The sequence below is a fragment of the Culex quinquefasciatus genome, chromosome 2, assembly GCF_015732765.1.
Source record: "Culex quinquefasciatus strain JHB chromosome 2, VPISU_Cqui_1.0_pri_paternal, whole genome shotgun sequence".
In the NCBI taxonomy this organism is placed as follows: Eukaryota; Metazoa; Arthropoda; class Insecta; order Diptera; family Culicidae; genus Culex; species Culex quinquefasciatus.
The window spans coordinates 217,365,622-217,392,636 of NC_051862.1; the positions used below are offsets into that span (position 1 = coordinate 217,365,622).

The following is a 27,015-nucleotide window of genomic DNA, read 5'->3' on the forward strand; positions in this document are numbered from 1 at the left end:
AAACTCAAGCTTGCGAAACAATCAACGAGAACATCGAAGCGAAATGCTTCAATTGCGGTGGCGACCATTCGACCAAGAATCGAAGCTGCCCAAAACGAGCTGAGTTTGTGAAAATTCGGCAGCAAGCGACGACGAGGCACCAACCAAATCGTCGCAAAACACCACCAACTTTCACGGACGTGGATTTTCCTGCTTTGGCGTCACCTGGAGCGGGATCTGTTCGAGTGGTTCCAAATCTGCAGCCTTTGCCGTTGAATCAGCGGCAAAATGTTGCAGAGAATACAACACCTCCTGGTTTCAGTCAGCAACCGAAGGAAAACCAACCAGCATCAACGGATGAAGGCAGTAGTGACCTGTTTTCACCACAAGAACTTTTGAACATTTTCATTGAGATGACAACAACACTGCGTGGTTGCAAAACTCGTCAGGAACAAGTAAGAACGCTTGGAGGATTTATCTTAAAATACAGTTCGTAGTTTACTCGTTCTAATGTTTTTGAATATTTCAATGAATTTACTTTTTTAGTTTTAAGTTAGGATTAGTTGTTAAAGTGATTTTTTTTTTTTTTTTCTTTTTTTTACCCAAATGTATTCGATTCAATGCAAAAATGTAAAACAATTTGAAGTAAATAAATGAATGTGAACAGTTAATAAGAAAACGAAAAATATAACAAAGATGAAGAGCATATAGCCATACCACTTAGAATGTAAATGAAATGTAATTATTATAAGAAAGTTCAATAAAGACATATTTAATTTCAAAAAGGCACCAAAAAAGTTTCAGTCGGATTAAAAATTACAAAAACTCGAATGATCGAAATCTGAGAGAAGAGCTCATTGCATTTCTATAGGTGAATATAAAAAATATTAGAAAATAAATTTTGAAGATGGTGCAGAAGGAAAATTGAATTATGAAATTTTCTAAACTTTTACTAAAAAAATATTTAGTATTTTTGTTATATTCCAAAATATTTTTCTAGCAAGGTCTTAAACATTTGTAAAATCTTATTAAAGTAGAATAACTGTTCCTTTTTTTCACATCGAATTTCTATGAAATTAATATTTAATTTAAATAAACATGATTCAACTTCACAAATCACTTTAAATACAGTATCCATTAATTAATTCACCATTACAACTAAGCATAATTAACACCATCATCCCGGGGTGTCATGACGAACTGCCCATCAGATATGCTCAACGCCATTGTTTGGAATATAGTGTTGAGTTGATTAACTGTATTGACACTGCGAAGGCTAAAAGCAGGGCTTTAGTTCAACTGTGATGATGAAGCCATAATCCAGCACTAATTAGCGTGATCGACGAGTGACCTTTTCTGCACATAAATCAAGATCAATGCTAAATCCACATCAGTCCCACCTGGATGTGTCCATCGAACCGCATCGCATCAGACAACTGTACTGAGCGGGCATAATTATCATCACCATCATCATCACAACCAGAATCTGGGAGGGTACCTTTTCGCGCCAGCAGTGTCAAACTGGGCAGCGTGTTTGCGGTTTGTGCGTGCAAATCTGCCGATGAAAGCACTATTTTAATGGTCTCTGGTGCGACACACTCTGATTTGTCTGGATTATGACCACCAACGCAGCATAAATTCCCTTGTCCCAGCATCACTAATGGGACCAAACAACAGCGAGACAGTTGTGTTGTTAGCATTATTCTACAATTTTCGAAACCTATATCAGATTTAATCATGTTCCCCGCTTTCCCCCGTCCCCTCTGAACCCTCGAAAAACTTTGAGAGTTGTCAAAGCGAATTTGCTGCTGCTGCTGGCTGTTGTGTAGCAGATGTGTGACAATGTCAGCATAAAATCACACCTCGCAATCTCATCAGCAGCATTATGGCATTATGGAGAGCAGAGAGAATGAGGGACAGCACATGCAAAAAAAATCTCCCGTCCAGCTTGTCCAACTGGTCAAAATCGCGATATTCCGTCGCGGCTGGACCGCGGTCATTGGACCGCTTTGGGATGTGTCTGGGGCCACCCAGGCTTTGAGAATTCTCTGTGGTTTCATGGTCTTAATTTTTTTTAAACTTAATAATTTGAAATTAAATTTAAAAAATAATAAAATTAGCATCAAAAAATTTTCTGATGGTTCCTTAGCCGAAATAATTAGACCCGGTGGTTCCCAAAAACGAAATTTTTCTTCAATTTTCGTAAAAACCACATTTTTCAACAAATCATCACTCCGTGCCGTTTCAACCGATTATAACTGTCTTGGACCCAAATTTAAGGCTTAGTTTACCTTTCAAGGAAAAATAATTTGAGATTCGACAAACCAGCCAAACATTTGAAAAATCGTATGGAAACATAAAACGGCGTTTTGACCGTGTCTGGACCAAAGAGCTTATGTCTGATAATATTTTTACGGGTTCCTCTGACAATTTCACATAAAAACTGTAGAAATAAAAACTGATTTTTTCGACGTTGCACGGGAACGGCAACATGACGATAAACGAGAAAAAATCTACCTTTTCAGTAAAACTGCGATAACTTAAAAAATAAAGCGATGACTTATATTTTCTTAGGTAATTACGGACATATTTATTCCCTAAAAAGACTCAGATTTTATTTATTTGCGTTTTTTTTCTAAATTGAGCAGTTTATTTTTCAGTTTTTTAAGATTACTTTAAATTATGCAAATTTTAACATTGTTTCATACATGAGCGCAGTTCTGTAAAATATAGACAAGATTCATATTTTTTCGAATTCTAGAATGTTGATCACGGATTATAATTTTATTTATGTGAATTATGTGTTAATGCTATTCTTTCAAACCTTAGTAATGAATTATATGTTATATTATATGTTTTCAATGCTTACATAACTTATAAGTGAAGAACATGAAAATCATTCAAATGAAATCAGAAACATCAGAAACATCAAATTTTAGTAAGAGGCTGAAAATTAGGTATGAATTTATAAATCACTGTTGAAATCACCGATAGTTTTTTATAAGATTTTTAAGAAACTTACATGAATCATATCTGTATTTTATGTTAAATCAATTTATAATAGTACTAATCATTTCTGTTAAGTTTCGTCACAAAGTCAGCAAAGCATGAACGAATAATCGAGAAATTAAAAGTGAGAGTGTGTGCAACATGGAGTTAAACTTTCTATGAAGATGCTGTGAAGGTTACCATGACTCTTTGAAAAGTTTAACTCCATGTTGCACGCACACACTCTCACTTTTAATTTCTCGATAATAAAAAAGATTCCTGGCTAATTTTTTTTCCAATTTGTGTTTAAGCTTTATGAAAAACAAACAACTTGAAATAAAATTTGTACCAGCCTTATCCAAAAAGTTTATATTTTTCAAAATTTCATTTTTATTTTTTGAAAAAGTTACGTCAAAATATTGAATCCTCATTTTTTTTTTTCACCTTTTGGAGCACTTAAAATATTTTTTACTGGGTGTTGCCAAGATCGGGATAAATATTTTGACAAAAACGTGTGTTGCCAAACATGGGGTTCCACTCTATTGCATTCTTTCAAAAAGGAATAGTTTTCTCTTTTTCTGTTTTTTTTAACCTGTTACTGAGGTTTTGCATTTAATTAAAAAAAATCATACTAAGGCAATTATTGGATTTGATTTCACAAAGAATAAACTTTTTTTTGTTTGGAATAATTAATTTGCTCTTGTTATCAGAAATTTAGATTTTTTAAATAAATTACGATATTTTCGTATTGATGCCAATAAGTTCAAACTAGTGAGGGGGTAATTAACAAGAAATTTCCCAAAAAAAATATTACATTTAAAAGCTGAGGAAATAGTCACAGATCAATAATGTTCAAAATAAATTAAAATAAATAAATATTTTTCATATTTAAGATAAACATATCAGTCCAGAAAAAAACAAAGGATTATTAAATATATCTAAGACTGAAAATTTTAGCGTTAAAAAAATATTAAGAAAAACTAAATTTTTAATTTCAAAACTGATTGTCGAAATTTCGAATCAAAATTATCGCAAAATGTCATTTAGATCATTACAGTTATGCTACTGTCAAAAAATCATAAAATATTAATTAATTAATGAAAATAATCTCTAAAAACTTCATATCAAACAAAAAAAGAACAAAAAGTCTTTATTCGATTGAAAATGCCTCAATAAGCATCAAACAATTTATTTTGCAAGATTTTAATTGAGTTTACAGGTTTCTTCAGAGGAAAATTTATATTTATGATTAATTTTTGCTAAAAGCAAAACTGAAAAAAGACTTGGATCAATCATTAAAAATTTCAGTTATTTTTCAATCATCATTCAAAATTATCAATTTAAAATTAAAAAGTTTAAATTTAGGAATCTATTCAAAATTTCCTGAGAATCACTCCAACGCTAGCGAGTTATGCTGCCCCCGGAATTGACAGTTTCGCGTGACGTTCAATCGGTCGGCCTGCTACGATGTTCCGAGCGCTGTCCGTGATACGATGTCCATAAATATTGCAGAGAGCTTCAACCGAGAGATAGCCGCGGCCGATGCCACTTTCAGACATTAGTCTCGTTAGCGGACTGTTATTACCATTATTATTATTAGTGTTGGTGTGTGAGTGTACACAAACACGACAACGGCAACGGCCGGAACGCCGGAACTTGGCGTGTCTCCTCTCGTTCAATGTTTTTGCCTGATGGACCGACCCTTGTCCACTCGCAAGATCCCCGAAAACAAAACAGTCAACCAGCGGACATACGAACCGGCTTTGTGACGACGCCAACGACGCTAAATAGATTTTAATGGGACGCGTAACTCGCGACATTGGCGAAGGGAGGACGGAATTAAGGCCCGGGATTTTGTGTGGGACGTTGGATGATAGAACCGGGCAGAAGCGAATCAAAGTCTGATGGAAGTTTAAACTGTGATTGATCTGGTCAGGCGTCAAGGGTTGGTCGTTAATGAGGGTACAAGTGATTTAGACGGTTAGAAACGGCGATAATGATTGAAAACTTCATTATTCATGTCAGGGTGCGTTGGATAACCTGTGATTAGTACTTGTTAAGGAGGGTTTAAAATGATTTTATTCATCAATGATATGTTTGATAGTAGAAACATCTTCTTGATTGATTTTTGGATTTGATGCGTTTATTTAAGAATTGTAAAGTTGAAAAAAAAGATGACAGCGTCGTCTGTCATGGAAAAAGCGATATTTCCATGACAAAAAATGCATAAAAAATATCAAGCATAATAAAAAAAAATTGAAGCTAAAAATAAAAAAAAATATAAATATATATTTTTTGATTTCAAGCAAAACAATGTAAAAGGACCGAAGCCGAAGTGTAAACAAAGAGTCTATCCTGCTCACGTCAGTTGATGTTTACATTAGGAATGAGCAGGATAGACTCTTTGTTTACACTTCGGTTTCAGCCCTATTACAATGTTTAGCTAGATTTGTAGTCATAACAATTGAAATTTCAAAAAACAAAAAAAATGTTAATATTTATCACACGAAAAGTAATAAATTGATTCTTACGGTTACTGCAGCTGGTTTCTTCTCCCACTTCTTCAATATTATAGCAAAAAAACGTGGAGTCAAAAAAATAATGTTTATTTTTATGAACTTTTTTTTACCAGATGTTAATTAAAAGAATTTGATTTGCTGATTTTTTTTTATTTTTTAAAGGAACATCACTTTTGTTTTCCTTATAGAAGCCATGTCAGTTTGCAAGATTTTAATAGTCCTAATAAAAATCAATTTAAATTGGACACAATCAGATCAAAAAATTAACAACATTCAATGTAATTAAAAAGTTTACAAAAAAATATTCATTATTTTCCTTCAAAATAAAAAAAAATATTTAGAAAATTTTTTTTACTCAACATTTTTTTGTTATAATATTGAAGATGAAATACCATTATTTTCTTTATTTATTGCAACCAAAAGCGTTTGTGTAAGCAAAAAATATTTTCTCAAAATCAAAAATATAAAAAAAGCCAACAAAATTCCTTTGTCAATGAAGTTGTTTTCAAACATATTAAATTTATTGTAACACATAAATAAATGAATAAAATCAATTTGAACGAAAAACATATTTTTTGCAGAAGGAAAAATAAAAGCTAAGATTTTTCTTATATAATTTTAGAAAAATGGTAAAGGAAAAAAACAATTTCTTATTACTTAGGCCGTTGCAAATATTTTTTTAAGTTTATGTCCTTCGACTATGGTCGGGCTCGAGGGGGGGGGGGGGCAAAAAAATTAAAAAATATAAAAATTGAAATAACAAGCTATTTTCTCAACATTTGAATGAAAAAAGTGTTTTAAAATGCATTTTACACCTGCTCAGTTTTTCGCAATCATTAGTTTTCAAAATATTCAATTATTGAAGAGATTTTTTTTTCGCTGAAAAAAAAACTTTTTACGGTGCTGTACATTGGAATTCCACGAAAAATGAAAATATTTTTGATCGATCTCAGACATGCTAAATATGATTTAAAATGCAGGAAAATGCTTTTCTAATTGTTTTTAGTTGGTTAGACTTCTATTTCCTTTAAAATTTTGAAATTTGTTGACAAATTTTTTTTTGCCCCCTGATTTTTTGATCCGATTTTGAAGGGGGGGGGGGGTGACATAAACTTTGAAAAATATTTGCAACGGCCTTATTTTCAATCGATCACACGTTCAAGATTTTTGACGTATTTTAATAAACTTAACTTACAGTCTCATTTGAAATTTTTCAAACCATAAAGAACTCCTTTTCATCCTCCCTTGAGAAAAAATAAGTGTCAAATCATTTCCATTAATTGATCCCCTAATTGCTCCCGCAAACAAAACCCTAATTTCGCTCACTTTCTCCGAACCAATTGATCGGGGAAACCCGTCACACCGATTAGGTGGTGCTAATTAATTGCCACTTCCATCGAAGCAGGCGCGGGCCCAAACAAAAAACATCAAACAGTTTCACTCTCTTTTCCCGAAATCGACCGGCTGATCAGGTTCCCCCGACTTTCGGAAACTGCGGCGCATATTCCGTTTGATGGTTTTCGCAAAACTGGCGTAAAAGAACAAACTTGGAAATCGGAATCAACAGATGTTGCGCTGAATTGCTATGTTTTAGTTCTTGGAAATTGTTCAAGCTCACCTGGGTACGCGTAGGCGATGCTGGCCACGGCCCCGACCACCAGCAAACAGGTCGCGAAGCTCTTCATTTTATGTGTTCACTTGTGAGGGGGAGGAATGTTCCAGATCACTGTTCCAGAGACACCTTCCGGAAGTTCACCTTGTTCTGTATTGTCACACACTGGCTGTCACTTGGCTTCCCACCACTAACAAGCTTACTGCGATCGATTTTCACTTTTCAAAACAAAGAAATTTCTTTCCCTTTTTTTCTACGAATTTTTCTCTTTAAAAAAATCTAAATTTTCTCCCCGTCGTTTCCCTTCAAATTTTGGCAGCAGCTGGAGAATTCTGCTCAGAGTCGCGGTCGTCGTCGTTTTTCGTCACTTGCCGAACCGAGAGCTGGTTGAAGTGCTCCACTCTCACGTGTCTCGTTCTCTCTACTGAAACCGAGTGCGGTGGTGGCTCTCCTCTATATATGCTGGCAAACGGGGTGGTGAGTCGGGTGAGTCAGTAGCAGACACACTCACAGCAGGCCGGTTTGATGGGGCAGATGAGCAACGTGATACAAACAAAGCTGGCTGGGCACTCTGAAGTGGAGTTTTGTGAAAAATCGTAGAAAATAAAATTAATTCTACTGACTTTTCTTATTCCAAAATATTTGAATACATTTTAAATCCTATTTAAATTTCAAGTTCAACATTATTTTCAAAAAAAAAACTATTTCAAATTTGAGTGCCTCGCAATAATAAACTTAACACTGTATTATGTTCTCACTCCGTGAGCAAGCAGGGTTACTCACACCACCTGTGAGAGATTGAGACGTGGTTCAGTCACTAATGCTACACGTAGGTATGGAAATGAGTGTGGTCAGTCGGTGAGGTTTGTAAAGTTGTATTTGGATTCTACCCTAGGCTTGGAATGACCAACACTGACGATGGTCGCCGGTGTTGTGACGCGAGAGTGCCCGGGAAGGAGGAGATAAGGTGTCTCACTCGATATGTTTTTTTTTCTAGAATATTAAAATAACTAAAAATTTTGAACCGAATCTTTGGCTTCAAGCATTAGGAAATAGCAAAATTTCCAATAAATTCATTGAAATCATTATGAAATAATCAATTAGCACTTATTTAAAAAAATCTAACATTAAACAGGTATTCATCGATTCCACGTTGAACCAGCAGGATCTAGTTCAAAAATGTTCAAAAATTTAGAACAAATTTTCCCTACCCAAAATAGGGTTGTCCGAAAAATTGCGTTTGCAAAAAACACAATTTCAGCACGCAACGTTGCAAAAAAAGGTATTAAGTTTGGTTATTTTGAAAAATCCAAAATCCAAAACTTAAGAATATCCATTAAGGGGTTACATACATGTAGAAAATCTCAATATTAAATTTTACAGAATATTTATTAAATCCTATAAAAAGATGAATTCCAATCACTCCTGAAAGTTTCAGGAAGATATGTAATGATATAAGTGAGTAGAAGACGTTTTAAGTTTGAAGTTTTGCCATGCGAAAAGCGGACTGTCAAACTTTGTGAGCGTTTTTCTCGGAACACCGAGTTGAATTACAGGTGCCACGATATCTCGAGATTGAATGGACCAAATTGGCTGAAATTTGGGGTGAAGACTCTCAAGACATATCCCGTGTGCATGACGAAGCCCGATTTTGAAATTTTGCTTTTTTAAAAAATATAAAAATCCAAAACTGACGATTTTTTACATGAAAAACACAAAATTATTTTTACCTTTTTTTTAATAAACTTTTTTTAAATCGGCTTTCGTCATGCACACGGGACTGGTTTCATAAGTATTCACTAATATTTTGAGCCGATTTGGTCAAAGCAGTGTTGAGATATCGTGGCACCCGTTTTTTGAATCTGCTAACTTCAAATAGCTATATTTCGGCGATGATGCAACCAAATGACTTCAAATTTATGTTGATTATAGTTAAAAATGTTTATGTTAATGTCCTGAAAACAAATTTAAAAAAAGTTTAAGTATGTGCCAATACCAACCCTTGACATCATTGCCGATTTACATGTATGTAACCCCTTAACAGGATTGTGAGATATACTAAAAAAAGAAATTGGATTTCGATCTTTCTTAAAGTATTTTGCTTCCCCATCGAAATGTCGAAAAGTCATTATGCATCTTTAGTTTCATTAGATTTTCTGGTTTATGAGCTATAACTTTTTGAAAAAAAATTGTATTTTTTGAAAATATCGAAAACTTTGTTAAAAAACTTTTTTTAAATAATGTTCGAAGCAGATTGAATTTGCAATTGAAAAAAACTCTAAAATTTTGTTGATAAAATGTACCGTTTTCAAGTTAAGGTTTTGTTCAAGTACTGTTAGGTATACATTTTTGATTTCATTTCGTTTTTTTGCTTTTGCAAATTAAAAACACTTTTTGGAAGAATTTAAAATAATTTTCTCTCTGAAACTCTGAAAATCGGGCAATTGGGTAAAAAAGCTTAAATTTGTGATATTATTGTTCACAACTATGAAGCTTATTTTTCTGAGTACATATTGATCTTTTGTACGACCGCAAAGGATTTAAAATGGATTTTTTAAACAATTTAAAAATAATATTTTTTAATATTGAAAGGTCGTTCCTAGGGAACCATAGTTAATCGATCGAAAAAATGTTGTCTTGTCAATTTTTGTTTACATTAATATAAAAAAAGTGATCAAAAATTGTTTTTAATCGTGTTTTTTACCGCTGTACATAAAAATTTTCGTAGGGCTTTATGACCCTTTTAGTTTCTGAAATAACTATCGATGAAAATTAATTTCTTTAAGTTTCACCTAATTAGCCTGTAACTGACCAACCGATTTTCAATGTTCAAAATAAAACTTTTGTGGAATTTTTTGATCTTTTCAATAAAACTAATTTCAAAATTTTAAAATCAATCTTGACATTTGATAATGGTCTACAAAAAGATAATTTTCCCGATTTCATAGTTTAGATCAGATTTTTTTTTTTGATATATTTGTATTGAAAAGATCAAAAAATGTCGTACTAGCTTCATTTTTCAACAATGAAAAAAGTTATTAAATCATAAAAATAGCTATGGTTTTTTTTAAATTATGTTCCATTGCAATTTTGAAGTTATTTCGAAAATATTTGTTTCAATAAACGATTGAAAACAATTTAAAAAGCATTTTCCTGTATCATTAATAGTAGAGTTTTATTTTATTTATTTTTTTTATTTTGCTTTTAATGCAAATTTTATTTTTTTTAAGTTTTTGCCCCTTGGCTTTGGTGGATAGGGAAAAAAATAAAAAATTACACAATTTTACAGGTTGAGCCTAGTTTTCAAAACATAAGCTTTAAGTATCACAAAATTATTTTTACATTTTTAAAATTATGTCTCTGTCAGAAATTAGCATAATATTAATACTTCAAGTTTTTCAATGTTAAATTATTTTTTTTTTTGCAATTGTTTTGCTCCCTGTTTTTCGAAAAACTTCTGAAGGAAGGGGGGGGGGGAGAAAAAAATTGAAATCAAATTTGCTATGTCCTAATCATTTTGTTTTTAAACTGGAACCTACATTCTGAAAAAAACTAAAACTTTGAAGATAGCTGTTTTGCCCACCCTCGACTTCAGCCAAAATCAAAGGACACAAACTTTGAAAAATATTTGCGAAATATAGAACACATTTGAAATTTCAATAGTAGTTTATGCAACAAGTTGCAAAAAGAGGATTTTTTCAGCACGAGTCGTACAATTATCCAACGAGGTTCACCGAGATGGATAAATACGACGAGTGCTGAAAAAATCAAGTTTTGCAACGAGTTCCATACAACATTTTTTGCAATTTCGAAAAACACCCATTGAGTGAAATTTCAAATCGAATTTTCATGTATTTTGTCAATAAATCGTTTAATTCAAAAAAATGTTGAAAAGAGTTACTTTTCGAAACAAGTGCTGAAAAGTTCAACTTTTTTATTTTTATTTTGAAAAGTGTTGCTATTCGATTCTGTTATTTTTGGTACAGAAAAGTAGGCTATTTCGTCGTTCAAGAATGACAGGAAAAGTAAGTAGTTTCACGGTAAACCTCGTTGGATAAATGTACGACTCGTGCTGAAAAAATCCTCTTTTTGCAACTTATTGCATAAACTACTATTTTGCAATTCCGAAAAACACCCATTGAGTGAAATTTTATGTCAAATTTTCATGTATTTTGTCAATACATCGTTTGAATCAAAAAAGTGTTGAAAAGTGTTACATTTCAGTGCTGAAAAGTTGAACTTTTCAGCATTTATTTTGAAAAGTGTTGCTATTCGATTCTGTTATTTTTGGCACAGAAAAGTAGGCTATTTCGTCGTTCAAGAATGACAGGAAAAGTAAGTAGTTTCACGACGGAATTGCAAAAAAATGTTTTTCTGATGTAATTTTATTTTTATTTTTCAAATACAGTCCAGACTCCAGAAAACACTTTTCAAACTCAAAACTTCGGAAAATGGGATCATGAAAAATTAGTTTTACGATTGCCCAGTCCAGACTACATTGAAGTGATTCAGAATTTTTAAATCCAAGGCGACGGTGATGAAATGTTTAGAAAATGCATTGGTATGCTAATCGGCAATCATCCAATCAATTTTTATTTAAATGGACTTGCATAACACGAATTTGAAGTTACTTCGGATAATCGAGCCTGGACATCTCTGTTTGCCTTTGGAACAGTTTACTGATTTTAAAATAGGATCGGACTGTTTTTTTCCTATTGATATCACAAATGCAAATAAAATTGTTGGTTGAAAATATTTCGCTCACACAGTTGAAAATCTTATTTTCACTTATGACTAATAGTACCCACATTTGTTTCACACAAATGTGTAAATTGTCCGCAGCATTTTTGGCCACTTAGCACGTTACTGAAAAGTACTGGTATTGTATTAATCATCCCAAACCCCATCGTGTATATAAGTGGAAAGTTGAACCTCTTTCCAGAAAGAACTTCAACCTACTCCAAGCAGCAGGCTGTTGGCATTTCCCTTGACATTATTGTCAATTATGAATACATTAGGGTTGCTAGGATCGCGTAACTTGCCTGCCCTTCCTACCAGCTGTGCACTCTGTTTGCAAACAACAACAAAAACTGTTTAAAGTGCAAATTTGTGATAACAACAACTTTTGCAACGATTCCTTCATTGAAGTCACTGTCTCTGCTTGGATCGATTTCAATTACCTGGTTTCAAAGCCCGCTTTGATCATCCAGCCAACTTAGTCATGGTCTCACGTGGTCTCGAAGTCGATGAGCTGGAAGTTGATTGCTTTTGTTCGACCCTAGAACCACGACAATCAGCTTTACAAAGCTCATAACAACCACCCCAGGAAATAGCTACCGCGCGGATCATCTCTCGGCGAAACGGAAATTAAGTGTGACTGCCACCCTTGAGATCACGTTCGGGCCACGATTTGCTAGGCCCGCTGACTACCGGCCATAATCTGACCATCGGCTAAATATCAGTGGCAACAAATTACTTTGCAAAATAATTTGATCTTTTGGCTTGTCCGCTATTCTCGCGTGCCCGTTTCTCCGCTTAAGATTTAGCCAGATTAAGCAACAGAACCGGATTTTTCCGCGGGCGTCTTCTTTCTTGAGCGCTGCACCAAGACGCACCGCGCACTTCGGAGGTAGAAAAACAAAATTCTTAATCAGCTAACAGGTTTTACAAAACAACAAGAAGCAAACCGGCAGCTTTGCTGTTAATTTGCAAATGAAACAAAAATTTGAGACTCATGATGGAATCGTTGAGAAAAGAGAGGTGTTGGAAACGCATGCCATGCTGAAGTGGGCGAAAAGGAGGGAAAACAGAATCGTTGAAGAGCCAATTCTGCTAATCGAGATTAACACATTCGAATTTTTCAAAATTTGGCTTGATGGGAAAATTGCAAAAAATCTTAGCTTTTTGAAATAAAAATTACTGATCAATTAAGTTCATGTACCTATTTCCAAAAATTCTGACTTATGTTTAAAGTTGACCTTAATTGTTCAAATTACACAACATTCAGTTCATTATTTCAAACCATCTGTCAACCAGTACCGCCAGCTTAGTTAATCCATTTAACCAAATTCGTTGCAAATTTATCGCTCGGAACGCATCTTTCTGATGGACCAGCATGAATCCCAAAAAAAAGCTACACATCGTTTGCAAACATTAGCATCAACAAACTGCTTTCATATCTGGCACCTTTAAATAACATTCAGTTTTTTTTTGTCGTGCCAGTTCAAGCTACTTTTTTTTGTCGATGCCGGCAACGCATGTTGCAACGCTTCATCTGCTGTTGATTTAGCCCACGAGGATTCCACGGCCCAGTAGGCCTTGCCCACTTGTGTACAACTGCGTTTGCGTTTTCTTGGTCCACACGACGACTCAACTTGACCTCCGTGGCCTCCTGCGGTTCGCGATTGAGATCGATGTTTAGAGATCCCTCCTTGGCAGAAAATCGATTATGATGTTTTAATTTGGATGTTTTTTTTTTTTTTGTGTGACCTAAGCTAAGGTCGACTTTTGGCAGACACTTGCGCGATGAGGTCGTAACGCTAATCGTAAAACGAGGATGATCATTAAGTCAAGTGGCCTTATCTTGAACAATACAGAATAAATCACTCCACAGTCTGGCTGAATCCCCTTTCAACCCTCAAGCCAATTCTTTCACGTGTGAGATTGCGCGCGGTGATTACGATCAATTAAAAAGCCCCACCCGCAATCAATTTATGCCGTGTCGTGATTGTGCGCAGATGAGATGATCTTTCGGATGTGCGATTTGGCTGTCACTTGGACAGGAAACGTGATTCCTCAGACTTCCCGGAACTTTCAACCAGTTAATTGGTTTGTTGTTGAAAAGTGTACTTTTTCGGACATCGATTCCAAGAAAGCATCTTCTCAAACCTTGCGCAAATCATCGTCCGCTTAAGGTGGGAAGAATAAGTACACTTACATTTGCGCATCATTACTCATTAGTCACCGTTTATTATACCATCAACAGAAGCTGTACCCTTCTAGAAGAGGGAGCGCGCACTTGGGTAAATTTACTGTTTTTCACTGGTTATGTCTAATACGCCATGATATGTAGATTATGAACAGGAATTCAAAACAAATGAGTGTGAAACTTTTTAACCACTTGCGGGGAAATCCAGAACAGTCTTAGAGTTAGGTGACTAATTGAAAGTTTGTATTGTAGTTAACAATCATTTTACTCTGTTTATTCATTTTTTAAGGATGATTTAATGTTTCAAGATTTTTAACTTTATAATAATTTTGAAACATTATTAAGATGTATTAAAAAGTCATTCGTTAACTTCAAATTATTGTTTATGTTTTTAAATGATTTTGAATATGCCATGTGTAAAAAAAACACTGTTACATTTCATAAATCTTAACGTGGAATAAGTAATTCATTATATTTTAGAATTAAGAATTTAATACTATATTTTTTCATACTATTTAAGACATTTTCTAAGAAATGGCCTTTATATTGAATGTTTGGCCCTTTTGAAATGTTTGTTTTGATTCCACATTTTTCAAAATATTTTTTTCGAAAGGATCAGCAAAATTCTAAAATGTTAAATTTTTTAGCAAAGAAAATTAGACCATTATTTACTGAAATATTGATATTGCAAAGTTTGGGAATGTTTGTGTGAGACTTAAAAACCAGATGTTTAGTTTTGGCAATGTTATTGAAAATTTTCAAAAACTTTTCGAAGAAAATCTTAAGTATAGACACTATTTTAAAAAACCAAAAAAACTAGATTGTTTTTATTTTTTTTGTCCTCAAAAATATATAATAAAAATTCAAAAATTTAAACATTTTGGGAAAATGTTTTTTTTGTAAAAAAAAAGTTAATTTCAAAATCGGATTTTTTTTCCGCTTACCTATCTTTTTCTGAATACTGTCTCAACAACTCTTCCGAAGACTCCAAATCGATCAGGAAATTCCTTCAAAAAAATAAATAAAAAATAAACAATAAGAAATCATTTAAAACAAGCCAAACGCAGAAAATTCACTTCAAATAGTTTTCACTTGATTGGATTTATATTTTCATCAATATTTTTAAGTTTATCTAAAAAAAATTCCCGTAATTTTTAGGGCCGGCATCCGACAAAAAATTTGAAAATATTTGCAACGGCCTAATAAGCTCTTATTTTTATTTTGTTGATTATTCGAAAACTATTGGCTGGTAAAAAATATAAATGCCTTAAAAAAATAAAAATAAAATCAATTTGTTATATAAATGTCTGCTTGTTGTCTTTCTTATTGAAGAAAGTTATAGGTTTTACTTTTTTGAATAAAATCATTTAAAAATTTAAAAATCATGCCCAACTATTTTAAAGATTTAACTATATACAAGACTACATGTTTTGAATCTTATAATTTTTGTGTACATTGAGTTTGCACAACATTCTAGAACATTGTATATATTTTTACTCAAAAAACTGACGTGATACAGGCTATTGGTCAAGTCCCACCGCCATTAAAAAAAATGTTTGGGTTTGTGATACAGGTACATTGAAAGACATTTTCTTTACATATTTAAAATATATTTGTTTTCTAAAACTGTACATTGCAGCAAATGTACAGCGTTTGTTAGTCGTGCAAATGACAAGGCAGTTTGTGAATTTCTCTTAAAACTGGTATCGCTGAGTGGTTAACGATCATGTTTTTGTCATTTTGTTAAGGGTAACATAACATAAAACTAGTTTTGATTGCAATCTTCCTCAAATTTCTCTAAATTTGTAAATCTCGTCACTGTTTTTCTGATTTTTATTTTTTACTCAGATCACTTTCAATAAATGCAACCCACTGTGAGATTCTCCTTAAATCTAAAACTACTGATTCCACCGCAATCTCAACCGTAAACTAACATACAACAGCACGTGCAGCACCAGAATCCAAACGCTGAGTCCGCCGACGTCCATCCAGTAGCAACTGTCCTTCACTTCCAACAACTCCAGCACCTTCACGCTCTTTCGGTAATAGCAAAACATTTCTTCACACCCAATCTCGGTCCGATTAATCCCGTAGGTGGTCAGTGCCAAACCCTCGAACCCGTACCGAAACGGCGACACGTACGTCAACGGCTTGAACACATCCAACAGCTCACTGTACCGAATGAAGAACCCGGAGAACAGAATCATCGGTATCATCGAACTGGGCACCACGAACGGACTCACATCCACCGGAAACACACTTCCCGCCACCATTCCGTACATCTGCGCGGTCCAACCCATCAACGCACAAACCGCCCAGAACATCACGATCCGGCTGGTTTCGTTCAGTTGCCCCGTCAGGTAGTAGGCTATGAGCTGGAAGCACGTGACTCCGGCCAGCATGAGCGGGAAATCGGCGACAATTTTCGAGCAGAAGTAGGCCGCGATCGAGTAGCAGTTGCTTTTGTACTCACGAATGAAGACCGCCATTTCCAGGGGGACTAGAATAATTAAAGAATCTTAAAATTTTCTCTTTTTGAAAATGCGTTGAAGAACCTACAAGTTAGCACCACCGTCATCGAGTTCGAAAACACGATAAACATCAGCATCATGATCAAGCAGCTAATGTTGGACAGCACCTTGCTCCCATTATCCCCTACGTCGTAAAACACCGCCCCCACAATCAACCCAAACAGAATGTGCCCAATGAAGCGCAGCCGGGTCAGCGCCAGATTCCGGAACGTCCCCAGCGCCGTCCTCCGCGTCAAAATCCAAAACTGCAGGAACGCCGAGATGGGATATTGCGGACTCGAACCACCTTTCCGTCCTCCCTCGTCGAGCAGTTCGTCGTGCTGGTCGTCGTGAAAGCCTGCAAGAAGGGGCAGTTCATCGTGAGTTGGAGTATGGCAGAGAGAGGTGAGTTTTAGCGGAGACACTCACCATTCAAGTGTTCGGTGGTGATGGATTCCATGCGCTTCATCAGCTGGTTTACCTTGTCGCCGGAGTCGGTGTCGAGCATTGAGGCCACTTTGAGAGCTGAAAATGAATGAATTTTTGGAGTATTCTGATAATTTAATAACATAACTCTGTAATAGAAGACACTGTCAAGTTAGAGTAAATAACTGTTTTAACTTATGATGTTTCCACATTGGAATGCAATTAGATTCAAGTTAAATAAAAATACGTTATAATACCACTGATAAATTTTGAGCACAATTTGCTTCTTGACAACGTTTATCTAAATTTGAATTGAATTTGAAAACAAATCTTTGCTTGATATCTTTTGTATGAATGAATATATTTTAAATTATTTCAAATAAAAATTGCCGGATCAATAAAAAAAACATCAGTAGCAGTCGTTTTTAATTTTTTGGCAGATAATTGGGTTTCAAAATCGTTTTAATTCATTTTATTTTTCACTTTATATATCCAAATATTTTTAGTATTGCATCAATATTCTTTAAGTTTGCTAAAATAATATTTTTAAACTAATATAAAAAATGAGATTTTCAATTGAAAGTAATTTTTTCCTAACTTTTCTTGGGAAGCTTGATGAAATAGCCCTCGACCAGGTTAAAAATTTCAAATTCATGGCTAAGTATCGATTAGAAATCTGGAAAAATCTGGCAGACGAAAATCTAACAAATCTTTACGGTGAAGGGGAGGGATGATATAAATAAATAAATTCAAAAGTTTGTAGAATTTAGACGGTTTAGCTGACTTTCTTAAAGAAAAAAAAACATTATATATTTATTTTTTTTTTATAGGCATAAAGTGAAAAATCTGGCAAAATCCATCAATATCTGGCACAGAGAAGGGTGAATCTTTATTCTCACTGACACTTGAAAAATCTGGCAACCTGGCAACCCTGCTCTCGACACTCATATGGCTGAGAACAACTGTCGTAAATAATAGCTTTGGTCCCTGATCGTGAAATTGATTTCATGTTTATGATGTTTATGTGACTGAGAGATGATAAATAAGATTGCGTGCTATGTTATCGAAATAATGATTGCTTCATTCAAGGTATTACAAAATACTTTATGCAATATTACAGTCATTTTACAGTAAAAAAATGTCAAAATATAAATTAATGAAGGGATAAAAACTTATTCCTTAAGTTCAACGTTTGTTCCTCTATCCATTATTCAAAAATTTTAAATTTGCAAAAGTTTCAAAAGCCATTTTTGATTATAAATGCAGAAAACTTTCACAATACATTCTAAACAATAAAAAATCAATTGTACAAGTGTTTTTCAAAAAAAAATGCACTTGCATTGGAGCCCTGAATAATTAAGCAATAACAATTGAACATTACATTAGTAAGACAAAATTTTAAATGTTACATATATATTTTTTTTTAATATTTTTTTAATAAACTATTTTTTTTAATACAAAATATATAATCTAATTTACACCAAACATTGTTCAGTCCAATGCTAAATAAAAGCAAAATTGAGCTAGAGTTTAGGATGGTGCAAAATTTGGTATCGAAGTTTTGAGTTTAAAAAAAATTATAATATATTTTAGAACAAAATAAAAAACGCATTTAAAGACGCAATCTCAATTTTATTCCGAATTCTGATCTAATTTTTTGTTGTTTGACAAAATTTTAGGTATTTTTTCTTCAAAAATTGCTTTTTTTCTAAAATCATACATCCAGATTTTGCACCATCGTAAACTTTAGCATAAAAGATCAATACAATAAATCTAGAGTTTTTTTTTAATTGGTTCTATAAACATATGAAACACAATAGTCTATTGGACCTTTAAAAAAAACTCTGGAAATAAACAAATTTCGAAAAAAAAATCTTTAAATTTTACTTTTTGTACTTAAAAAAAAAGTCAAATAATAAAATGGGGATTTTTTCCGTGTACGTTTTTTTTTAAATCGTACCCACTGAGAATTTTGGCTCGAGCCTCGACTCGATTCAGGCTCGATCTCGAGCCAGATCGACTCGAGGCTCGAGCCAAAATTCTCAGTGGGTAGTGATATTGTACGGTCAGTTCATTACTGGACTCGGTCGTTGGGAACGACCTTCAAAATAGGCGGCGGGTCAGATGCGGGCTAAACAAAAAAGTTTTTTTTTTGTATGGAAAACTGTCAACGAGGCGGGGAGGGTGGGTTTTGATTTTCAAAAAGGTTTCCACGTGGTTTGTGGATAGTCCCCTAGATAATTCTAGGATTTTGCAGAACTCGATTTGATCAAATCTGTAATTTATGCGACGGAAAACATCGTTCCAACATTTTTGTAGGGATTGCTTCCACAGAATCTCGGACGATTTTTCTACACGAAATGTTTGAGTGTTAAAAATCTCTATAAAAAAGATACGAAATTCTATAGCATTCCTACTATCAAAAAATATGTATCCAACTTTAAAGTTAAAAAAAATAATTTTAATTAACTGTTAAATTTAAATTTAAAATTCAAAGCTATCGCTATCAGAGGTGAAATTGGGTCATACAAAAATGCTGAAATTCGTATGACACAATTTCACCCCCCCAGACCCAATGTCACCCCTGATGACGGTAGTATATAAGTAGCATTTTTATGGGATAGGACACATTTGTGTCATATAAATGCTTTGAAAATGTAATGTCTCCAAAATATTAGCATTGTTTTCCTACTAAATCTGATAACAGCCAAAACATATAGTATAGTAATTTTTCAAAATAAAATCGTTACTCTTATTAATTCGAAATAAGCTAAACTCAAACTTTTACGAAACTCACCAAAATCCGCTCGATTGTAGTACTGCGGACACACGAACCCAGCCTCCGTCAGCGTCGGCACCAAATCCTCCAACGCCCCCTGGTACATACACCTCCCATCCGCAACCACGTACAGATCGTCAAACAGTTCCAACAACTCAGAACTTGGTTGATGAATCACACTCACAACACACCTTCCCTGCCTCGCCAGCTCCTTCATGTACCGTATCACCTGGTAGGACGACTCACTGTCCAGTCCACTGGTGGGTTCGTCAAAGAACATAATCTTTGGATTGGAAACGAGCTCGAGTCCGATCGAGAGTCGCTTCCGCTCACCACCGGACAAGTTCCGGGCCTGATTGTGGGCACACTTTTCCAGTCCGAGCAGGGCGATGATGTCGTTGACGATTTTGGTTTTGTGAATTCGTGTTACTCGCGAGGGGAGTTTAAGATCTGCCGCGTAATGAAGCGTTTCTTGGACGGTGATGTTCTGCAGCAGGGGGACGTCCTGGGTTGTGTACGCCACCAGTTGGCGGTATTTGGCACGTTCTATGACTTCGTTGTTGATCAGGATGCGACCCTTGACGCCGGAGGTTCTAAAATTGAATAAAAGTAAAAAATAATGAAATAAATCCCCAAAGTTAACTCACTTGAACCCGCTCAAAACGTTCATCAGCGAAGACTTCCCCGCCCCGGATGGTCCCATAATGGCGGACAGCCGTCCCGACCGGAACGTCCCCGAGATGTTTTTGAGCAGCTGTTTTTTGTCACTGCCTCCTCGCTGCTGCTGGGGGACCGTGTAGCATAGATTCCGAAAGGACAGGCTGGTGATGGTTTTGACCAGTGGAATGACCACCTCCACCGTCTCCTCAGAGCTCATTTTTCAAATCGTGGTGGGGAGAGAGGGTTCTGAAACAGAAAACAGAAGTGACTGAGAGAATTAATCGAGGTCAATTAATGGGGTTTGACGACGGCGGTACAAGATAGTTTGAGTTCAAAGTGATGCGAAGAGAACATAAAACATATTTTATAAGAATATTTCAATAGCATTTCTAAAAATATGAGAAATTATTGATTGTTAATCTGGAAAATGTATAACAGACTTTTTACAGAAAAATAGAACAATTTTCAAATCAAAGCTCACATTTGATTTGGTCAAAAACGTGTGGCCTTTTCAAATGTCAAGGTTGATTAGAAAATCATGAAAAAAAAATTCCGAAGATCGCATAATTTTATGATAGTTAAATTTTTGTCATTGAAAATAAAAAACGGACGCAAATTTGCTTTGAAAAATCGAGGCTATTTTGGTGGTGATTAAAAAACTTATTTTCCTGTTTGCTTCTCTTTCAGAGACTGTATCTAAGCAACCACTGGGTCAAGCTTCAATGTCTTGTAAGAAAATTTGTAAAAGACGGATTTTTCGAAAAAAAAAAATACTTTAAGGAATGGTCAAGCTTGGCCATGATTTCTACATGTAAAAAGTCACGTTTTAAGCAATTATTGAATTTTGAGTACATAGTAAAAAATAACAGTAACATTAATATTTTGTATTCAATGTAATGTGGTGAATTTTCATTACTTTCTGTTGAATTTCACAGTTTTAATACATTATTCAGATAAAATTGCTCAAAAAAGAAGTAATACTCAACGAAAAAAAAATTTAACCTTCCTAAAATCATCTTTTTTACTGTGTGATTTAAACTTTAAAACGATGCACGATATCAAATTTTATGTACTTTTTGATGAATAATTTGAATAAAAATCCAAATTTTTTTTTCACGATTTTCTAAAATTATTTTTAGTCGAAAAACTGATAACACTGCCAAACATTTGATAAAAAAATCATAAATAGTTATTTTGCGCATTTTTTTTGTGTTAAATGTTCAATAAATTTTTTTTTATTTGTTTAGAGTGCAACTACTTTTTTTCTGAGAAGTCCTACAACTTTACCGAAGACACCAAATTGATCAGAAAAAAACGTTCTCAAGATAAAGATTTTTGATAGCATTGATTTAAATAGCATTTTCGAATAAGCATAGCATAGCATAGCATAGCATAACGATATTTAAATAGCATTTTCGTATAAGCTGCAAAATGTTACGGAGACTTGTATGAAAAAACTGCAAAATATCTTCTTTGGTCAAAGAAAAGGTTTCATTCAAATCAAATAAAATTTATAAAAAAATGCTCATTCTTGGGAGAGTTCCCAAAAAATTATTGAAATTTCAAACCATGGATTCAATATTTCAATAGAAATAGTATTTTAAAATGAATTATACACCAGTAAAGTTGTTAGGCACATTAAAATTTCACAAAAAAAACTAAATATGTTTTTAATTTGGTTTAATAATGCTGAAGGCGATCATGAATCTAGAAAAATTAGGTAGGTCTTTTTTCCGCTGTTGTTTTGGAGTTTTTAGTTTTTTTTGCCCCCTGATTTTGTGAGCCAATATTTAAAAGAAAAAAAATGGTTGATGTACATAGGAATTTTACAATGAAAAATAAAAATATTTCAAAACAAGTCCAAACATGCTAAATGTAGTTATCAACGAAGTAAAATGCATTTCAAACTATTTTAGTTATTTGAACTTGTGTTATCATTAACAATTCCGTAGTAACAGTTCAATAGGGTGAATCTGCGTTTGTAAACAAGCAGTCTTTCCCCCTCTTACTTTACGTGAACTGTCACTTGAGGGATAGACTGCTTGTTTACAAACTCAGATTCGCCCTATTGAACGGTTACTACAGAATTTGAAGTTTTTTTTTTTTTTGAAAAAAATAATTATGTACTTTGATGTATAGGGCCGATTTTGAAAAAAATTGCAGCAGTATTAGGCTGGAATTTTTTGGTAAAATTAGGCATACATTATTTTTAAGATATTTAAGGTTTGTTAGGAAGCTATTAAATAAAAGTTTCATAAACAACTGTTTTTTTTTAATTGTTTGTCTTTTCCAGTTCTGGAATTTTCAGTCACTGAAATTGATTATCATATGTTTGATTTTTAATAAAATTTATTTGAAATGCATTTTTACTAACTATTTTAATATCTCCCATATCCCATAGAAACCATCGACCAGACATAATCTAAAAATTTTAACAGCCTGGTATAATGATGAGGTTTGATTCAGCATGAAAAAATACAAGCAAATGTTTTTTTTTTTCAGTTTTGTTAAGGAGGTACCATACACTCTGAGTAAAAAATAACACATTTTATTATCTGTTTATCATTATATGTTTTGAGAAAAATCAAACAAACAAACTAAAAATAAATAAAAAAAAACATCCTACATACAATCATTCCGCAAAATTTCCAATCACACACCTTCACGAACCCGACCATCTGTTTCCAATTGTGCTCACTTTAGCGGCGACTTAGTCCGGCCTCCCACTTTGCCTGCGATGATCGTTTCGAGCTGACGTCATATGAATTGGCCATTCTTTCTGAGTATGGCGCTGAGAATGGATATTTGATTTGACTGTGCAAAAACGAAAAACAAGCAAAACCAACATCGACAATCACCAAAACCAGAAAGAATGCTCTTTCGTGTGTTATGCACGGTATAGAACAAGTCAAATTCCAGCAAAAAGAGACGCAGGAATCGTCACGTTGACGAACACTGTCTAGAATGAAGTTATTTATATGCACGACACGACACTCTCCAAAAACTGAACCTTCTAATTCTTGCCAAGAACTTCACCGTTTCCATGCGCTTTAGTGTAATCTTTTCCGGTCTTCGACATTCGATCACCTTTCGACTTCAACCTGTTTTATTGACTCATTCACATAGTTTTCACCTTTCAGCTGGCCCCAAAGTGGGAGAGAAATCGTACTCCCTAAATCACCCTCCCCCTTCCCGGGAAAGAATTTCTTACCTTCCGTCAAACTAGTCCACTCCAAAATGGAAAGTTGTCGCTCGAAAACGCCAATCCAGAACGTGTGTGTGCCCCGAGTGAGTTTCGATCTATTCTGAAACACAAATATCTGTCTCCCCAACACACGCCTCAGAGACAAAACAACAAATGACAGTCAACGGTGCGCCCCCCCACCCTCACCCTATGGGATGCCCAATTGCCCACCCACCGACCACGACGAACGAACGACGGAGCACGGAGCACAACCCAACCGGTTCGGTTGAAACGCGAGAGAAAACTGAGAGACAAGCAGCGATCGATGGGGCAAAGAAGTCCAGACCAAGATTTGGTGAGAATGGCCGGCATTTACGACGATCAACGGTGACGTCATTGACCCTTTAGGGGATGGTTTCGGTACATTTAAAACAGTAACTGAAATTTTGCTAAAATAAAAATGTTATTTCCAATTTAGCTGATGTCAAACAAAACCGATCAAATCAATAGTTAGATTTTTTAACTAGCTTATTTTTTTGAGAAGTTGATTTTAAATTTCCATAAAAAAAACAAAAACATCGTAAATTGCTTTGCTGTCCACCATTGAAAAAAACGGCTAATATCCACTTTGGCAAAAACGAGATATTAGTACCAGGTGGTAGATGTTCCAACCCATCTTCTGCAACTTGAATTTCACTAAAATAGTGTTTAGATTTGGCTGCCGATGCAAAAAACCAAACGGCTAATATGCCACTCTTATGGGAAATTGCCTTGATGGAGATTTGAAGACAAACACTAAAACGCGTTTTTCTCGGAATACTTGATTTGGCATAATAGCCGAATTTTTAATTATGGGCAGTGTGGATTATCTACAAGTCAAAAAATCGTTACATTTTCGAAAATTTTAATCATCAAAACATCTTTCAAGTGTATGATCAACAAAAAAATTAAAAAGGAATACAAACACACAAATGAGTAATTCTCGCTGAAATCAAAAGCAATATGTACTTTTCTAATGCCCCCATCCAATTATGAAAGATATTATGTTTGGTTGGTTTAATTTGTCGTTCCCTCGGCGCTACATTTTTTTTGAACAATATTTTTTTTTGGCTTAGGCATACACAAACATACTACAAACTTCACAAAACTTTAACAAAAACATGATGTTGTGGGGTGTTTTTGGAAAGGGAATGAGCAGAGCTGCTTTTCCATCGGCAAGTCAGAAAAAAATAGAATTCAATACAAACTTTAGCCATAAAACACCAATGCTTTTAAAGTCATTTTTGAAGACCAGTGTTACACTCTATTCAATCAAATTCACTCTTGTTTACTGTACTCTAACTGTTCTGTTAGTTTCTAATTAAATTTGGACAATTTGACTTACAATAAGTATCACATGAGATTTTTTTTTTGTTTTAGTTGGTTTTTGAATTTGATTTTTTTTAAGTGGTAATGCTTGGTAACAAACCAAAAAACACCATCAAAATTTCAATAAATTGTTCAGCATTACACAAAAAAAAATTGTCATGGCATGACAAAGAAAAATGATTTCAAAGAAAAAATTTCAATTTTGATAAAAAAGAATTATTTAATCGTGCAAAAATAAACTTGAAAAATCGAGGAAATTTGGGCAAAAATGTGAAAATATGAGAAAAATGCAACTTTTTATGTTTTGTGATATAAAACACATTGCCTTTTCTTACTCTTATTTTGTAATCTGAATCGAGTTGTTTTTTTTTTAATTTTTGCCTTCCTCGCTAAGGAGATGCTATAAAATCACTCGAAAAATTAACTTTTTCATTTATCCTCCTAGATCCACCATTATGGAGTTTCTTTGGAGAATTTGAACGGTGTGCGTCGTGGTCATCACGCAGAGATCCGGCCTCAAAAAAGTATATAAATAACACTTAAGTGCCAATAACTTTGGATAGGGTTGTCAGATCCTTGATGTTTTAGGCTCATTTGAAAGGTCTTTCGATTATCTAACTAACGATGGGTCGCATGATGGACCCGGACATCATTTTCATTGAAATATCTGAGATCCGGCCTCCAAAAAGTGTATAAATAACACTTAAGTGCTAATAACTTTTGATAGGGTTGTCAGATCTTCAATGTTTTGAGCTCATTGGAAAGGTCTTTTTAATACCTTTCTGAAAATGTATAGCATGATAGGGTTTCTTGCAAAAACCATCCTTTTTACAATCTTCCGGACATACGCCAAAATCGTTTTTTAAGCATAACTTTTGAAGTACTTAACTAAACTTGCTGATTTTAAATAGAGACCTATGGGAACCCAAGACGGATCGAATGAGACTAATACGGTCAAAATCCGTTCATCCAGTCCGGAGATAATCGAGTGACAATTTTTTTGTCCACCCAACTACACACATCCACACAGACATTTGCTCAGAACATGAATCTGAGTCGATAGGTATACGTGAAGGTGGGTCTACGAGGTCGTATTAAGAAGTTCAAAAAAACTAAAAAAGGGTATTTTTCAACCGTCAAGAAAGATGTATGTAATTATCAATATTTAAATGACAAAAAGCATGCAGTTGTTTTTGTATTCTGAAAATTCTATTTCGAATGAAATTACGTTACAGGCATATGAGAGGAAAACACCAACCACATTAAGATGGATTAAGTAAAGTTTTTATTATATTATTTAATCAAAATGCTTTAAAACATTTGAAGCAATTATTGAATTTAATAACTTGTTTAAAAATGTCTTGCCAAAAAAAGGACCAATAACATGCTTGAAATTCTAAACATTAACAAAATAAATGTTAAGCTATAGGCTGGGTTACCAGATAAATTTAGATTTGCAAGATTTTGCAAGTGTCAGCCAAAATTCTGACACCATCGATTCAGATTTGCTGTTACAGATTTTGACATTTTTGTCCACATTTTTTTTATTTTTCCCAAATTTTGAATAACTATTTGATCAAAATATACGATCTAAAATCTATAAGCAAAATTGAAACATTTATTCAATATTTGATATAATTCCAACTTTCTGAGTTAAATTTTAAATTAATTCATAACTTTCCTGCCCTTCTCCTGTTCATGATTTTTATTTTTTTTTCTAGTTTTTTATTGGTACTTGGCCAAATTTTTTTCTTAAATTTTGACTATAGGTACTTATTACCTACTTAAAAAAAAACAACTCATTACAAGAATGCAAAATAACTAATCGCAACAAAAAACGATAAAATAACTCTTCAATTTGTACAACTGAAAAATATATGTTAAGATGGAACACGCATCAAAATACAAACATCTGATCAAATGTTAAAGGGTTAAACAAATACGTTACATAAAAAAATAATTATTTTGATTTATCGAAAAATTTTTACAAATGAAAAACATAACATTAGAAAAGCAACAATACTAATTTTAAGAAATTTTAATTTGTTTGGCATATCAAAAA

General features: G+C 33.9%; 2 protein-coding genes across 3 annotated transcripts in view; both read right to left on the bottom strand.

The window, feature by feature from the left end:
* LOC6046126 overlaps positions 1-7,542 on the bottom strand; it is a 30,515-nt gene extending 22,973 nt beyond the window's left edge. Inside the window, exon 1 of the mRNA XM_038254830.1 lies at positions 7,105-7,542. Coding sequence (XP_038110758.1) covers positions 7,105-7,171 — 67 coding nt within the window. The 5' untranslated portion in view covers positions 7,172-7,542. The remainder of the gene's footprint in view (positions 1-7,104) is intronic.
* An 8,327-nt stretch (positions 7,543-15,869) lies between these two features.
* On the bottom strand, positions 15,870-23,869 carry LOC6046125 (ATP-binding cassette sub-family G member 4). Of its 2 annotated transcripts, none has more exons than XM_038254159.1 (6): positions 23,613-23,869; positions 20,389-20,647; positions 19,760-20,334; positions 16,966-17,061; positions 16,586-16,894; positions 15,870-16,526 (listed from the first exon to the last, which is right to left on the bottom strand). In XM_038254159.1, exons 2-6 carry the CDS (start codon positions 20,616-20,618, stop codon positions 15,925-15,927), a joined length of 1,812 nt encoding a protein of 603 aa, XP_038110087.1. In that variant the 5' UTR covers positions 20,619-20,647; positions 23,613-23,869; the 3' UTR covers positions 15,870-15,924. The 2 variants fall into 2 exon arrangements, with proteins under 2 accessions (XP_038110087.1, XP_038110088.1); XM_038254160.1 differs by lacking the exon at positions 23,613-23,869 and adding an exon at positions 23,062-23,517.
* Between the last annotated feature and the right edge of the window lie 3,146 nt (positions 23,870-27,015).